At 34.8% G+C, this 15,790-nt stretch overlaps 3 protein-coding genes and 2 long non-coding RNA genes across 10 annotated transcripts in view; 3 read left to right on the forward strand and 2 right to left on the reverse strand.

Moving 5' to 3' along the window:
* Positions 1 to 7,062, forward strand: part of LOC111432218 — a 12,049-nt gene extending 4,987 nt beyond the window's left edge. For 4 of the 6 annotated variants that reach the window (XM_023069086.1, XM_023069090.1, XM_023069087.1 and 1 more), the window contains 13 exons: positions 97 to 138; positions 805 to 978; positions 1,071 to 1,210; positions 2,230 to 2,327; positions 2,417 to 2,523; positions 2,617 to 2,659; positions 3,133 to 3,224; positions 3,491 to 3,539; positions 3,966 to 4,036; positions 5,248 to 5,367; positions 5,479 to 5,564; positions 5,783 to 5,828; positions 6,683 to 7,062. In XM_023069086.1, coding sequence (XP_022924854.1) covers positions 97 to 138; positions 805 to 978; positions 1,071 to 1,210; positions 2,230 to 2,327; positions 2,417 to 2,523; positions 2,617 to 2,659; positions 3,133 to 3,224; positions 3,491 to 3,539; positions 3,966 to 4,036; positions 5,248 to 5,367; positions 5,479 to 5,564; positions 5,783 to 5,828; positions 6,683 to 6,718 — 1,104 coding nt within the window. In that variant the 3' untranslated portion in view covers positions 6,719 to 7,062. Of the gene's footprint in view, positions 1 to 96; positions 139 to 804; positions 979 to 1,070; positions 1,211 to 2,229; positions 2,328 to 2,416; positions 2,524 to 2,616; positions 2,660 to 3,132; positions 3,225 to 3,490; positions 3,540 to 3,965; positions 4,037 to 5,247; positions 5,368 to 5,478; positions 5,565 to 5,749; positions 5,830 to 6,682 lie in introns of those variants that run through there. The other 2 variants (XM_023069089.1, XM_023069091.1) reach the window with 2 other exon arrangements.
* Positions 7,063 to 7,918: 856 nt separating this feature from the next.
* Positions 7,919 to 8,515, reverse strand: LOC111431781. Its single transcript, XR_002708565.1, has 2 exons — positions 8,391 to 8,515; positions 7,919 to 8,201 (listed from the first exon to the last, which is right to left on the reverse strand). It is a non-coding gene; the product is annotated as an uncharacterized LOC111431781 (long non-coding RNA).
* On the forward strand, positions 8,419 to 10,167 carry LOC111431779 (RING-H2 finger protein ATL51-like). Its single transcript, XM_023068486.1, has 2 exons — positions 8,419 to 9,254; positions 9,878 to 10,167. The coding sequence occupies exons 1-2, from the start codon at positions 8,419 to 8,421 to the stop codon at positions 9,924 to 9,926; spliced, it is 885 nt and encodes a 294-aa protein (XP_022924254.1). The 3' UTR covers positions 9,927 to 10,167.
* On the reverse strand, positions 8,649 to 10,794 carry LOC111431780. Its single transcript, XR_002708564.1, has 4 exons — positions 10,680 to 10,794; positions 10,406 to 10,517; positions 10,175 to 10,330; positions 8,649 to 8,801 (listed from the first exon to the last, which is right to left on the reverse strand). It is a non-coding gene; the product is annotated as an uncharacterized LOC111431780 (long non-coding RNA).
* Positions 10,795 to 13,435: 2,641 nt separating this feature from the next.
* LOC111431783 (60S ribosomal protein L37a) lies at positions 13,436 to 15,435 on the forward strand. The gene is made up of 5 exons (XM_023068488.1): positions 13,436 to 13,513; positions 13,999 to 14,038; positions 14,362 to 14,450; positions 15,025 to 15,107; positions 15,209 to 15,435. Exons 1-5 carry the CDS (start codon positions 13,511 to 13,513, stop codon positions 15,270 to 15,272), a joined length of 279 nt encoding a protein of 92 aa, XP_022924256.1. The 5' UTR covers positions 13,436 to 13,510; the 3' UTR covers positions 15,273 to 15,435.
* The last annotated feature ends 355 nt before the right edge of the window (positions 15,436 to 15,790 follow it).

Genomic DNA, 15,790 nt, shown 5'->3' on the forward strand with positions numbered 1-15,790 from the left:
TTTTTTTTTTTTTTTTTTTTTTTTTTTTTTTTAGTAATACTTTCTTCCTTCTCTTTCATTTTGCGTCACCTCTTATTTTTCCTCAAATTTTTGTAGCTTCTTCATGATCAGTTGCAGTGGAAGATCAGAACTTCTTATGTAAGCTTGCTAATATTAAAATTTGTTGCTTTTCCTTCAGTTATAAGTTGCCCAACCAAGATAGTAAAACGTTTGCGGTATATGATTGCAACTTCATCTACTAGCATTCATTTTGTTATTGCTTCATTTATTTATTCTCCATAAAATGTTGAAATCTTTTCTCTACAATGTTATAATGGCAATTTTGTGTCAAATGGATTGAGAAACAACAGAATATTTAATGATGGGAGAAAATGTTGATAGTACAAAATTTCACTGCTCTTCCATTAAAAAAAAAAAAGAAAAAAGAAAAACCCTTTTTGAGGGTTTTTTATTTATTAATTTTTTTTTTATGAAATAACATGAAAAATTTTAAACTATCATCCAATTACATTAACGTTTTACTGGACTGCCTTCTTGTTAAGCCAGACATTCAACTTTCTTAAAGCCAGAAATGCAATTTTGTTAAATGTATAAATGTTTTTTTTCACTAAGATTTTAGCTTGGAAAAATGTATAAATGTTTTTCGGACCAATTTTCTTAAAGCCAGAAATGCAATTTTGTCAACAGCTCTACTTTTCGTCCTCCATTTTTTTTTCTTTTTAGCAATGTCATTGTCTCTCATAATAACTGTCAGTTGAAACTAATAAATTACTGTAATAAAAGTTGTGCTTCTTTTCATCACAGGAAAAAATTGGAGAACAATCATCGCTTGCTGATAATCATTTGAAGAGGGGGTTTAATCCATACCAAAAAAGAGAGAGTACTGATTTTAAGTTCGTTGAAAGTGGATATCAATATCAAAAGAGAGAGATTACTGATATGGGGACTTCAAAATACCAACTTCATCCGAAAGCTGAGGTAGGGTTACTCTTTACTTCCTTGGCTACTATGTTTTCCTTTTGCTTTTACAAACATCCCACTCATTTAGTTCTCATCCCTGTTGCATGCAGCATTTGAGAACAACTGAAGATGTGTTTACATCTAGGATACAAAATAACATTCCAGGATCAGCAGACTTTAGTCTAAGACCTAATATGTACCAACCTGTCAGCAACGACAATTCTCCAGACCCTTTCTTCAATAATGGCAGGTATGACATTCTAAATTCTGGTGTGGATGCCTTGAGTTAGACTAACACTAGCGGTACACAACCAACCCAATCCAACTCTGAGTTGGGTTTTATTTTATGGATTCACCTTAAATTAGTTTTGTTGAATGAAACCATTTGGACTTATTGTTAACTAAAAAAATATTTTTCTTTTACTAAGAATAAAATTATGTATGTATATTATTTTAATTTCATTGAACGAATATTTTTGGAGATTGGCATTTTATGTTTTTTTTACAACAAAGGTATTAAGTTAATAACCAAAATAATCCGAACCGAACCCAACTCAATTATTTTATGATTGGGTTGGATTGTGTTCATAATTCGCTAATAGTTCTTTGAGTTGAAGGAATATAAATCCCAAACAATTAGGTTTGGTCAAGGCATTTCAACCTTCCTAGCCTATCCATGGACACTCATGCAACTATGCAACTGACAACCAATCATAAATTTAGTGTCTTAAGATTAAGTCGAAAGTGCACCTAGGGAACTCGAGCAACGTATCTTAAAGTGAGCATCATAATGGTATGACAATCACTTGGCCAGCTAACGTGAAATATAGTGCCTCTCGGCTCCATGCTAAAACACTCATTGTTATGGTCACACTTTTAATGTACACCAAATGTTTTTGAATTTATGCCAAACAATTTTCACATGGAACAACCATAAGCCTGCCTATAAGACCTGAAGAGTTTTCTTGAACTCATTTTGTTTTTTCTTCTTTATTTATTTTTTTTTCCTCACCCATTTTCATTGAACCGTTCATTTTATTTATCCTAGATTTGGAGTATCCTTTTTTTTTTTTTACTACGCAGCCATGTTTGTTTGATTTCAACTGAAAACCTGTTGTTACAAAACTATATTACCTTTCAGTTTGAATTTAGTTGTTAGCATACAAATATGATGCAATGTACAAACACCTTTATAAAAAAGTTGTGATTCCTGCACTACCTTATGGACGTCCTCTTTTATCTCTCAACTATAAAAACATATTATCTTAGGGAGATGCCTGGTGCTTTTACCCCTCCAGTTGATGATGATGCTGTAGACTTGCAATTTTATACAACTGATGAGAGATATAACCACCCTGTAATGGTTGGTGAGTTCTCCATTTCTCTTAGAAGGTGATCAATGCACGACACATTAATCAGTACTTAGACATGAATACTCACATGAAGTTTTAATTAGAGGGACCTAGCATCGAGAATTTTCAAATAGTTGGCGAGGCCACACCAGGGAGCAAACTTCTTGCATGCGGATATCCTACTCGAGGGACTTCTCTCTGTATATTTCAGGTGACATGCTCTGCCATCATTTAAATAAAGGTCAACATATATTTTAGAATACATATGGAATGTTCATGAATCAATGATATGAATTTGTGTCAGTGGATTTGGCATCTTGAGGATGGCACAAGGCAGTATGTTGAAGGTAATGGAAATGAGTTCAGCTTTGCAGGATTCATCTGACGACATTTTTACGTTTATTTCTTCTTTTTTTTTTCCCTTTTTCTAAAATATTCAACATAATATGAGTAGGGTAAGACACCAAAAAATAAATGAAAAACAATGATAAAAGATAGCTCCAGCTACCTTGTAAAAAGAATTTAGAACTCAAGGATATAATTTTAGAACCTATAGAACAGATAATGTTTGAGTAGGTTGTATCTACCACGTAAAATCTGAACAAATAAAATTTTCATATTCTAATAATTAAGCATATGATTTGACTTTATTGTAAACTGAAAAATATCTTCTTGTTCTTATCATCTGAAGTCCTGAAACACAGTTGAATCACATGGTTCCAGAACAGCACTCTAGTTGTTCTGTCCTTTTTATTGACACTCTTTGTTACTAGTTACTTCTAGAAAAATTACTGATCTTTGAATGGTATTTTTGATTTAGGAGCTACAAATCCAGAATATGTTGTTGGAGCTGATGATGTTGATAAACTACTTGCTGTTGAGTGCATACCAATGGATGAAAATGGCCATCAGGTTTTCTACCAAGAAAACTTCGAATTGTGAAGAAATTTTATTTTTACATGCTATTAATATTTGAAATTAAGAAAGGCCATCCAGTTTTCTTCTAGGATCGTGCATTTATTTTTGACTTCTTATCTTATCGTATTTAACTTGAAGTAGTTCTCTTTCAAGTTTCCTCCTTTCCTGATCCCTATCACTTTTTCTGTGAAAACCTTTGTGATTTATTATGATTAGACAGTCTTCCTGTTCTTTACTCTAAATTCTTTTCCAATCATCAGGGGGAGCTGGTAAAGCTTTTTGCTAATGATCAGCACAAAATAAAATGTGGTAAGTTGATTAAAATTTTAAAAACATCAATCTAAGTTGTGACCCTGTATGTATATACTTGAGGTTGCTAAATTAATTGCTTCCCTGGACTATAGTGCTTGCGTATTTTAGCAAAATCATGCTTAATGAGATGTTTGCTATGTGGTTGCCTCGAGTCTGAATTGAATTTTACAACAGTGTGTTTATCTGTACCTCCGAGAGGAGAATGTGATGGAAGGTTGGAACAAGTTCTTCGTGCACCGAAAGATCATTACTTAAAGATAAATATATACATTTTTCTTAAAAGCCTTGCCTTTGGCTAACAACAAATGTTTGAACTATCACGTTATCTTGTATAAATTATTTTGATTCGTTGGTTGGTTAACGTTGTTCTATTTCAGCTATTTTTATTGTGCATCCCGAGCTTTCTAATTAGTTATGTTATAGATCCGGACATGCAACTGGAGATTGACACGTATCTTTCGAAGGGTCAGGCCACGTTTACTGTTCTTTTACTGGTAGGTTTATCTGATATAAGTAAATCTTCTAGAAAATCTCATTCCTTGTTGGGGTTGTACTTATTTCTTAGCCCTATACTGAGTGAGTCAAATCTAACTTCAAATTTGTCATTTTGTCAGATTGAGCCCTGAACTAAAACTCATTGTGAAATTAATAGCATCCATTTTCTGGTTTCCATTTTCTAGAAGATTTGTAACTAATTGTTGACATTCTAGTGGTTTTATGAGTTAGTTTTTCTTTTTCGTTTATTTTGCATAGTCCTTTTCTAGTTACATTGTATGCTTTTTGATAGATTTGGATATATTGATGTTGAATGTAAATGCTTCTTTTACCTACTTAATTTTGTGCCGTCTTTTTTTTTTTTTTTTTTTTTTGTTGGTTTGGCCATTTTTGTGACTTGAGAAGTGTTTTTTTAGTTAAGTTTGTGTGGGTATCTTTTTTTTTTTTGGACGATTTTCTAATTTGGTTGTGAAGAAATATTAATATTGACACTTGTTCAAGATTAGGATTTAATATTCCATTTTTCCTGCAAATCTTTGAAAAGTATTCACCTAGCATCTAAAGTTTTGGTCTAAGATGTTAGCGATCAGCTAACTTCGTATTATAATGCAAGCTTTTAGGAATATGATGTTTGGTGAATTCAACACTTGAAAAGAAAGCATTATGGGTACATATATACATTCTTGAGTTGTTTACCTATTATGCCTCTTCAGTTCAGTTGCTTACCCACTCTGCCACTTCAGTTTTAGAACAACATCCAAAAAAGTGATTTTTTTTTTATCTTTATAGGACTTATTTTCATTTGAACTGTAATTTTCTTTTATATGTATCTCCCATGTTGTCTTGAAAACATTTTCTAGCTTACTATTCAACCAGGTTTCAATTTTAATCTAGAGAGACCCGTAAAAGGTCATAACTCACAAACTGTGTTTTCATTTTTATTTGGATGAAAAAAAAATCTTAGCCAACAGAGGGAATCTCCGCTCACGCACCAAAAAGATAAATAAAAGAAAATTCATAACCTGTAGATCAATCACCAATGATGTTATTTGTTATAGGGTCAGCCTCTTGGCTGGTAAGGAAGTAGAAAGAAATAAAACTTGACTATCAAATAGAATATAAAACACATGGTACTATTAAAGATACGGCCTTCACTGACTTATATATACTAAATATTTTGCATCTTGCTTTTCCCACAAATTTCATACAGATTGATTTGTCTGAAAATTGGGAGCCAGCATCTATTTCTTTGAGGAGGTCTGGTTACCAAATTAAGATGGGAAATACAGAAGTGGTTGTAATTGCTGAGAAATATTCAAGGGAGTTATCGGTATGTTTTTATTAGTAGTCTATTCACTGATGATGGTGTCTACAAGTTTAAATTATTTTCAAATAAACCAAAGATTTGTTTTGTTTTTCTATTATATATTTGTGGATGCAGTTGAAAATTCCTCCTGGGATTTCTACACAATTTGTTTTGACATGTTCTGATGGATCATCTCTTCCTTTTAATGCTTATGATGTTAGGTAATGTTCCCATTCTACTTACAGATTCATTTGTATTTTGTGAAGTTCTCGGACTAACCATAAACCTTAGAATATCATATGACCTTCTTATTTCTTTAGCATTGCCTATAATCAACAAGAAGCATATTATACCCGCTCATGTCTTTAGTTTCAGAATGATATCTTATTTCTATTTTCTTTAATAGTTATTCAGTCTAGGATGCTGATTTTTCTTGTAGGATGCGGGATACACTTGTGTTGACCATGAGAATGTTCCAAAGCAAGGTATTCTCTCTTACCAAAATCTATTAGTTAGGGATCAATTTTTGGACACCATTAATGACGGTTAAGAAGTTATCATATTTAGATATATTTATTAATGTATTTCGATGCAGACTTTGACTAGTATGCAACTCTTTTCTTTTCTTAAATAGTATTTTTTTCTCTTCAAATCTGTGCCATTGATCCCGATTTGATTAACCTGCAAGAGATTTCACACACTTAATACTATCTCTGGAGGCCAAAGGCTCAAACCATGGAGCTTGGGTGATAATCCTGTCTAAAGCCTCCTCTCGTAGATGTTGGGAGGCTTCGTGTTCTTTCATGCAATTGTTTTCCGAAGAGTTTTCTGTTTTTTTTTTTCAAATTATTTTTCGAGAATCAGGACCAACCAACTTATAAAAAGGTGTTAAACCCACGATTTTGGATAAAGAATAACTTTTGAGATTTTAAAAAACATCATCTTTGAGAACAACAAACTAAAGGAACAGGAGAAAACGTTTAAAGAAAATTGTCAAAACATGCTTTTATGAAGGTTCTGTTCTGTTGTAACATTCTCCTGAACAATATGCCTTTGTGCATGCATGGGTTTTAGGCAATTTATGTTGTTTTGTGAAGGGAGATGTTATTTTGTTCTGATAGTTACTTAAGATAATTCATGCCTTTTTGTTTCTCTTTTTTTCTTTTCTTGAGTTCAACACGTGTTGAGAGTATTTGCTTTAATTAGTTGAACTATACTCTGTCGTCCTGGCACAATTTTTTTTTTTTTGGAGTACCAAAAAGGAAAAAAAGTGTGTTCATACACACATCATTATCCATATGGTTTGAGTTCTTTTACTAGATTCTACATATTCTTGAAGCAGGCAATGGATGATAGAAGGAAAGGAAAAGCATAGACCAGAGCCATTCAAGTATTGTGTCGATATTCATCATTCATTCATTATGCAAAGTAGATGTAATTGAAATTGTTTCATCATAGTCTGAACTAATAAATCAAATAAATCCTGAAGGTTGATTTTGTACCTCTTAACCTCTCATAGACACAAATGCATATATAGTCTCTTCCCTGTTAGTTTCTTCCTCGTAATCATATTGAACTTTCTAGTAGATGAAGGCCTCAAATTTTATTTTGGTGTAATTGTAATTGGAAGGAATGAGAATAACAGTTACAATAGGACTGTTATTTACTGTACAAACATTATTTATAGGTACATGAAATGATGAAATGGCCCTTTTTTTTACTGTGGAAGAGGTATGTCTCTTGATAAGGAAAGCCACATTGCCTGTCTTTGTTTGTGTAATGTCATTATATAATTATGTCATTGGCCTCTTTGGTTCATTTCTTAAGTGAGTGGGGACATAAAGCATTCTTCACATAAAAATGGCCTGTAAACTTGGTCCCATTGTTGGATTTATGACTTTTGGAGGCTTAAAGAAAATGATAAAAATAAAATAAATGTTAAAGATATGCATTTTTTGGTTTGGCGCTAGATGGACTAACTAAAGGGAAATGTCACACTCGACGTATCACGAGATTGGGGCATTCTAATTGAAGGGTCATACTTCTCGACTTTATTATGATAAGGCAAAAGCACCATTCGACCAGTTTGATGACGAACATGTGTTGTAAGCTAAACCGTTTCCCTTGTAGATAGAGGAGATATAGAAAGTGTCAAGTACATAGGATGATTTTTAAAATTTGACATAGATTTTGAAAACATATTTCATTCCTATCGTTGATTAACTTTTCGCGTTAGAATGCTCGTATTCCATTTTTAAATGATGGAGTGGGGTAATGTCAAATGTTCAATTTTGGTTGAAAATATTCATATAAATATAATCTTGAAATATGAAGAAAAAAGAGAGGAATAATTCTAATTTAGTCCTTATAATATAATTGATAAATTAATTTATAAACGATAAATAAGTAAATCAACTTTAAAAAAAAAAAAAAAAAAATCATGGTAGAAAATTAAGTTCCTTATTGTTACAAAAGGCACATTTCTGGAAATCTCCTTTGGTTCAATCACCAAGCCAATAAACATTGGCCACGTCAAGTACTCACATGATTGCACGTGACCACTTACACTTACATCTGAAATGTGAATCTCTTGCCTTTATTTTAGTGAGCTCTTTTTTTGTTGCTTAGAGCTCATTTAGCTTGTTTATCAAACCCAAGGGACTTAGACAACAAACTAATAATGAGACACAATTTCTTTGTTCAAGACATGTTTCTGAAGGAGAAGAATTGAAAAGCCAAAAGTAAAGCGAAAGGACAAGTGTTAATGAGTGATATAACAGATTCCTACCTCCTCCCACTTTCCTTCCCTTTGCATCCAAGTCCCCCCAATTTTGCTTTCTTTTTCTTCACCCGAGATCCTACAGAGAAGAACGAAACATTTTTTATAAGGGTGTGGAGACCTATCTCTAGTAAACGCATTTTAAAAACTTTGAGAAAAGCTCGAAAGAGGACAATATCTAGTAAATTGGCTTGGATTGTTACACTTTCTCTCTCTTCTTTTTCTCTCTCTATCCTAGACATAAACACATGAAAGAAGATAGGGGTACCTGCAAGATCTGCTAGTGGCAGAGGAAAATGGGTTCTGTGGGAAACTCAAATCAATGGCAGCCATATGCTTACAAGGACTGTTCTTTAGAGATTTGCAGCATATACTGTCCTCAGTGGTGCTACATCATCTTTCCACCACCTCCACCTTTTGGCTATGGCAGCCATGGCGATTCCGCCACTGATTTCTCTCCTCTCATCATCGCCATCATTGGAATCTTGGCTAGCGCCTTCATTGTGGTAAGCTACTACACCATCATCTCCAAATATTGCAGGAACAGAGCTGCTACCACCAACGCTGTCATGGAAATGGATGATGAAGAAAATCTTACCCAAATCCTCCATGAAAACCAGCTGCAAGCTCCTCCTCCTCCTGCAGGCCTGGATCATGCTCTCATCAAGTCCATCACAGTCTGCAAGTATAAAAGAGGAGATGACTTAGTTGAAGGTACTGATTGCTCAGTTTGCCTGAGTGAGTTTCAAGAAAATGAGAGCTTAAGGTTGCTGCCAAAGTGCAGCCATGCCTTTCATCTTCCTTGCATTGACACATGGCTCAAATCTCACTCAACTTGCCCTCTCTGCCGCTCCAACATTTCACCAACCAATCTTTCCCCACCCCCAACACAAGAAATTCTAAGAACAGAACACCTAAATGCATCTGCTCTTCAGTATCAACACAGAACCAATGACACAGTAGTTGTTGTAGTGGTTCAAGATTTGCAGGATTTAACAGTGAGGCAAGAAACTGCTGTTTCTGGGCTTGAGAATGATGATGCTTCTTCCAAGAATCGAAGGCAAAGTTTTGCATCAGATAGTCAAGACTCAGAGCCAAGAGACAGAATGAATCAAGTTAAGCCGTATAGAAGGTCAGTTTCCTTGAATTCTTTATCATGGCAAGGGCAGGTTTCTGTTGCTGATATATTGAGAGCCAGTCAAGATAGTGAGGATGAGGTAGAGGAAGATGAATTATAAATGGGGATTGGATCTTCAAAACTATTTGCTCAAGAGCTTTGCCATTCCAATCACAAAACTGGGGTTTTCAACTTGGGAATGAATAGATCTATTTCAACTGGAAAACTGGGTTTTACAAACACAAACTATGGGAAAGGAAAGAGTTGCATCATTCCCAGTTGAAAGTAGATATACGAACTGTACAAAACTTGAAAAAAATTCTCTTATTTTTGTAATATTTTGTTGAAATCACAGAAGAAACCCAGATTCATACAAGATTAGCATACTGGATGGACTTTGAATGAACATTTTACAGTTTACAAGCCTCTTCAAAAATGTTGCCCATGCATCATATTCATCAAAGCTTCAGTAAAGTGTTTTATTTTTTGGGATTTTACTGAGGGTAACTGATCATGAACTATTGAATTTCATAAAGATTTAAACTCAAGGCAGTGTGCATTTGAAGCCTAAGAATTGTCTCAATGATTAGCACTTTTCTACTGTCAATTATGCTCTTTCACTTTGTTGCGTTATGCAGAGTTGTCAGAATTTATGCAGGGCTACCTAATTCACATTGCATAATGTAAGGAGGGAAACTTTTGCTAAACTCCATGTTTAAAATTTTAAATTTTTTACTCCATACTACTCTTCCATGTGAAGTTTTGAGCTCTTAAATCAAAACTTGCACCAACAATTGTACTGATGTCAGACATTGACTATAAATAAAATTAATCTAAATCAGACATTGACTATAAAGTTCAAGGACAATATCCATAAAATACGGAAAAACAAGTGCATAAATTAGTAAAAGTAAAGAAGAATTAGGAATACTGACAACTACACTGCCTGCATCTCAACCTCCATTTCTGAGACAGATTGATGCTTTATCAGATGGGTTCGCTGTTGATCATACCATTTCATCATAATTAGGAAGAAAAATGGCTTCAAGTTAGGTGCGACTTCTTTGACAAAAAGTAGAGTTTCCCATCACCTTCATGTTTGGAGAATGAAAATGTTGATCAATATTTCAGATTTGTCTTTGAACCCAGAGAGAGAGAGGTCATACCTTGATTTGCTATACTGGAGTTCTAAAAGCTACTTCTCAACTTCGAAAAAGATTTTGGGAATTTTGCGGAAAATGGACCACTAGATATCCTTCCATCACTTTCACCTGAATTCTGGTCCATGCTTGAATATTTATTGATTTTTGAAATACTAATGGAGGTAAAATGTAAGAACTCCATGTCTAAGCCTTTTCCTTTTATCATTGTAGTTCTCTTTTCTCATTGAAGTGAGAGATGATTATTTAAGAAAATAACCAATAAGATAGAGGCACTTACCCTTATTATCACGGGTATCTCAATGAAGTGCTTGTTGAGGATTGATGGGAGTGAGTCCCACGTTGGTTAATTTAGTGAAAGATCGTGAGTTTATAAGTGGGGAATACTATCTCCATTGGTACGAGGTCTTTTGGGGTAGCCCAAAACAAAGCCATGAGAGCTTATGCTTAAAGTGGACAATATCATACCATTGTGGAGAGTCGTGATTCCTGAGGCATCATTCTTACTTCATCAAAAATCTATACTCTGCATGTTGTAAAGTCAGTGTTACATGACGTTGGAAAAACAAGGTAGTAACGGAGCAGTTACCTTGGGGAAACTTTTGGCTTGATGCCCACAAACTTGGAGGTTTATTCACTAAGTTAGACCAGTTGAATGACTATGCAGAAGCATGAAATCAAATCACTACAGAGGAGTTTATAGATGATAAGTTGTCTGTTAGTCAAGCCCATACTTTCGGATGAACCTTTTTTTTTTGTAACAGTCCAAGCCTACCGCTCAGATATTGTCACCTTTGGGCTTTCCCTTCTAGGCTGTCCCTCAATGTTCTAAAACGTGTCTGTTAGGGAAAGGTTTCCACATTTTTATAAGAAATGTTTCGTTCCCCTCACCCTCAGTAAAGGATACACAGCATCCTCAGGGATGGCATGCTGGTTCATAGAATGAACAGTCAGTTCATACAATGAAGGAGGCTGAATTGTCAAATCCGCCAACTGCCATTCAGAAACAGAGAGTTTTCTTCTTGCACTGGGCTTGTGATGAAACACATCATCCTCAGTGAGTTCATCATTTACAAAATTCACAATCGGTTCGCCAAGGAGGTACGGATCATTCAATTCCTTACTGACCAAAGACTCATACATTCATCAACAAGGCCTATTTCCACAGCCTGTTGCATGATATCTTCTGTTGTAAGAAAAGCCTTAATGGCTTCAATCCAGCTAGGGAGGATTTTCTGTTCAAAGAAAGTAAGTGCTTTGCTCAACAGGTTATTTGGGCTGAGACTTCCAGTCATCACAAGATATAAAGCAAGACAAGCTAAAGGAAGCACATTCTCACATGACATTTGCAGTTGAAACCCATGGCAGAACCTTGCAACGAGTTCATGCTTCTGAGGAATTGACCTATACTGTTCTCAGATTGCTCATTCAGTAACTCCGCTATCTTGCCCGACTTTTCTACTATGATATCCTGTAGAAAAACAATAAAGATTGTTAGATGAACATGACTCTCCATAGAGGTATGATATTATCTACTTTGAGCATAAGCTCTCATGGCTTTGCTTTGGGCTTCTCCAAAAGGCCCCGTACCCATGGAGATAGTATTTCTTGATTATAAACCTATGAACATTCACTAAATTAGCTGACGTGGGGCTTTCATCAAACAAAGATAATCGAAAAATCACAGAGATTTGAAGAAAAGAAATATGTAACTGAATCCAGAATCCCACGTTCTCACCCTGACCTAAGTCAAGGGCACCCCACTGACATGGAACTGCATATCAGTTCTAGATTTTGGCTTAGGCAACCTGCAAACCAGAACGAAGATGAGCGACCGTTTCCAAACAATCAAGACAGGGAAAACGAAACTGTTAATTAAATGCATGAAGAAAAAAAAGTTTTACCAATCGGAGGCATCCTTGTCCGATTTGTCTGCCATGTTCGGAAGATTCTTCTGTATAATCTACAGAACCAAACACAAAAAATCTTGAGTCATTTTTTCTTTCTAGTTTCTGATAATAATTAGCTTTGTAGCTCTCTCTCAGATCATTACAGACGAATGATTTTCCCAAAACTGCAATCGTAGAGGTCTCGACTGAAAGAAAGAACGCTCCTCGAAATACACTATACGATCTCTAACGCAGCAACATTTTGAGAGATAATGGAGTTAAATCACGATTACGACCAAATTAGGTAGCGAAATCAAAGCCTAAACAGCAACATACAAGTACAAAAAGTGAAAATGCTGAGAATTATAGCCATTACCGAACTGCTTCTTCTTCCGATCCAATAAATTGCATAAAGAACCGATAAAACCCACATTGAGGACTGAATCTAATTATCAAATTGTCTCCATGGAAGATCAAACAGGGATTTAATTGAAAGAAAACTTACGAATCAAATGTAGCGGGAAGTAACAAGCCAAAACTAGCGGGATTTTGTTAGTTGGAGTAACAAATTTTCTTTTAAAATTTAAACATTTTATTTTCCAACCATTGAATTATGTTCATATTTAGTGAATAATTTAGTTATTGGACATAAAATAAAAATTATATTGACTATTTCTTTTTAAAAAAATCTCAAATATCAAATATTCACGATCTACTCAAATATATATATTTTTTTAATATTAATAATAACTTTAAAATAAATTTGAATTATAACTATATATATATATTTTTTTTGTTGATCTTGCCGATCCGATAAAAAAAGATGTCAACCTATGAACCGACCCTAATTTTCGGTTTTTAGAAAAGTCAACTTAACCCAATTTTTTAATATAAAAAAAACAACCATAAACTAAGACCTCTTTTAAAATCATGGAGATTAAGTTTAAATATTTAAAAATATGAGTACGAACTCAAAATATATAAACTAATACTTTATTTAGATGGGCCAGGACTTCAACTAAGCCCAACAAACCCAAACCCAAACCCAAAGAAAGGGCGGGCTCAAAGCCCAATTCTTAACAAAGTTGGGCCGGAGACGGACAATCGTAATTTGGCGGGGGCTATATAATCAGCCGGAGCTAACGTAGGGTTTCCTTGCTTGGCCGTTCAGTCTGCACCAGCGTATCTCTAGAGGTGTCACCGTTGCATCCAAGCCTCAACAATGGTACTACTTTTCTCTTGCTGGTTTCATGTTCTTCTTGACTACTTTATTTTTCTAGGGTTCTGAAGTTATGTAGGCGAGATGAGATGTCTGTAATCCGTAGTCTGTAGTCTGTAGGATTTAATTTGCGAGGAGAGATTAGTGAACAAGAAGCGAAAACTCGAGGCTTATTCTTCTGGTTGATGAAATATTGGAAAGGAAAATGAACTATTAGGTCGCTTTATGGTAGCAGATTATCGATTTGATTTCATGGATCTCTCGTAGTTTAAGCATTGTTTAATGTTGAGAAGTTGTTAAGGATTTACAGTTCTCTATTTTTCACGAATTTTCGTTATTTTCACTGCTGTTCTAGTTTCAGCACCTTTCGCAGAGAGAATTGATGAGAATTTGGGAAAACATATTTAGCGAGGCTTTGTGCCTTACGTGCTCTGAAGCGATCATTACATTTCTCTAACTCGTGTTCATTTCTATTTCCTGTACAATTGCAGACTAAAAGAACCAAGAAGGCTGGAATTGTCGGCAAATACGGTATGTTCTAGCGTCTCATGTTTTTATTTACGGTGAAATAGAATTTGTACTTCCGATATTAGACCTACGTATGAATGTGGAATTTATATCCTTGTCTGATGATTTATAGACTAGAGACGCCATCATTGACATTCACATATGGTTTGATTAAGCGTCCTATAATTTGTTTTTTGAAGTAATTGGTAGCTTTTCAAGAGCCTCCACTTCCTCCATCGTTCAACGTGCTTTCTCCTTGATGTTTTTAAAGGCTTACAGTATATTCTTTTGCGTACTTTATGGTGCTTAGTTATGTTAATCGGCTTATTCTGCGTCTTTTGTAACAGGTACCAGATATGGTGCTAGTCTGAGGAAGCAGATTAAGAAGATGGAAGTCAGTCAGCACAGCAAATACTTCTGCGAGTTCTGTGGAAAGGTAAGTTTCCATGATGATGCGAGAGTTTACATATACTGATAAAGGAATTATCATCTGGTCTTGGTGGATAATGTCTAGGTTTCAGTAACATGGGAATTTGGATATCCATCAATGAATATTCCTAAAAGATGTAAAATAATTGGATCGACAACCCACTTGTTCTTGTATTTAGTTCTTAGAGCTTTTGATAAATTATAGACATTTCCATTGAACTTACCAATGTTATGAGATGAAAACATCTACATGTTCATACAGATTTTTTATTCCGTGAATCTAAACAATGTTCGAAACACTTGGGGGTATGCTGTGAAAAGAATGCAGAATTATTGGGTCATAATTTTTCCCCACGAGATGGAAGCTTACTACGCTATACAACTTTTATCCATATTGTTGATATTTTTGCCCATAATTCTTGAAAGTTTTGACGAACCTTGACATTTCTGTTGTACGTTACAAAAGCGACCATGTAAACCAAGTTGTTTTATGGAAATTCTGAAGAGAACATGTAATGTACGTGTGCATAGTAATTTATTTCACAATTACAATCAATGATTGCTGTTTTGGACCCTTGCAGTATGCCGTGAAGAGGAAGGCTGTTGGGATATGGGGTTGCAAGGACTGTGGAAAGGTGAAAGCCGGAGGTGCCTACACATTGAAGTGAGTGCAGTTGGTTCTTAATTTGCAATATGATGTGTTTGTGCTTTCAAATTCTGATCAAGGTTTTGATTGATTCTGTTTCTTTCTTTTGTTTTGGGCAGCACTGCAAGTGCGGTGACCGTTAGGAGCACAATCCGAAGGTTGAGGGAGCAGACTGAGAGTTAAAGTTCGATTTTGTTCTGTCTCGAGTCATTACTGGTCTGTTTAGTGTAGAGTTCTTGGAAGAAGATTGTTGGATGACTTCTATTTCATGTCGTGACCCCAGAGCTTATAAACTAGCTCTGCCTTTTTGGCCACATTATTTCTAATTATCCTGAGTTTTTAGACACTTCTACTCTCTTTTTTGCCCAACAGCAACATTTTTTTATATGTTTTTAAATCTGACTTTTGTTGGTTAATTGTGTGGGATGTCAGTTTATAATCAAAAAAATACTTTCTCCATTAGCGTAAGGCCTTTTGAGATATGCCATTTGAGATGAAAATCCAAAGGAGAGTTTAGGCTCAAAATGGACATGTCATACTAACTATTATAAATGTATACAAGTAATCTGATTGGAAAGCTATGCATCTATTGAATTAAAAATCTTTTGAAGTCTGAATTTTTCACTAAATGTATGGTTCATACGCAGAGAAATATGTTCCTAAGTCACAAAATAAACCTCATATTTCATCAATAGACTACC

This window comes from Cucurbita moschata, unplaced genomic scaffold (genome assembly GCF_002738365.1).
Source record: "Cucurbita moschata cultivar Rifu unplaced genomic scaffold, Cmos_1.0 Cmo_Scf00037, whole genome shotgun sequence".
In the NCBI taxonomy this organism is placed as follows: domain Eukaryota; kingdom Viridiplantae; phylum Streptophyta; class Magnoliopsida; order Cucurbitales; family Cucurbitaceae; genus Cucurbita; species Cucurbita moschata.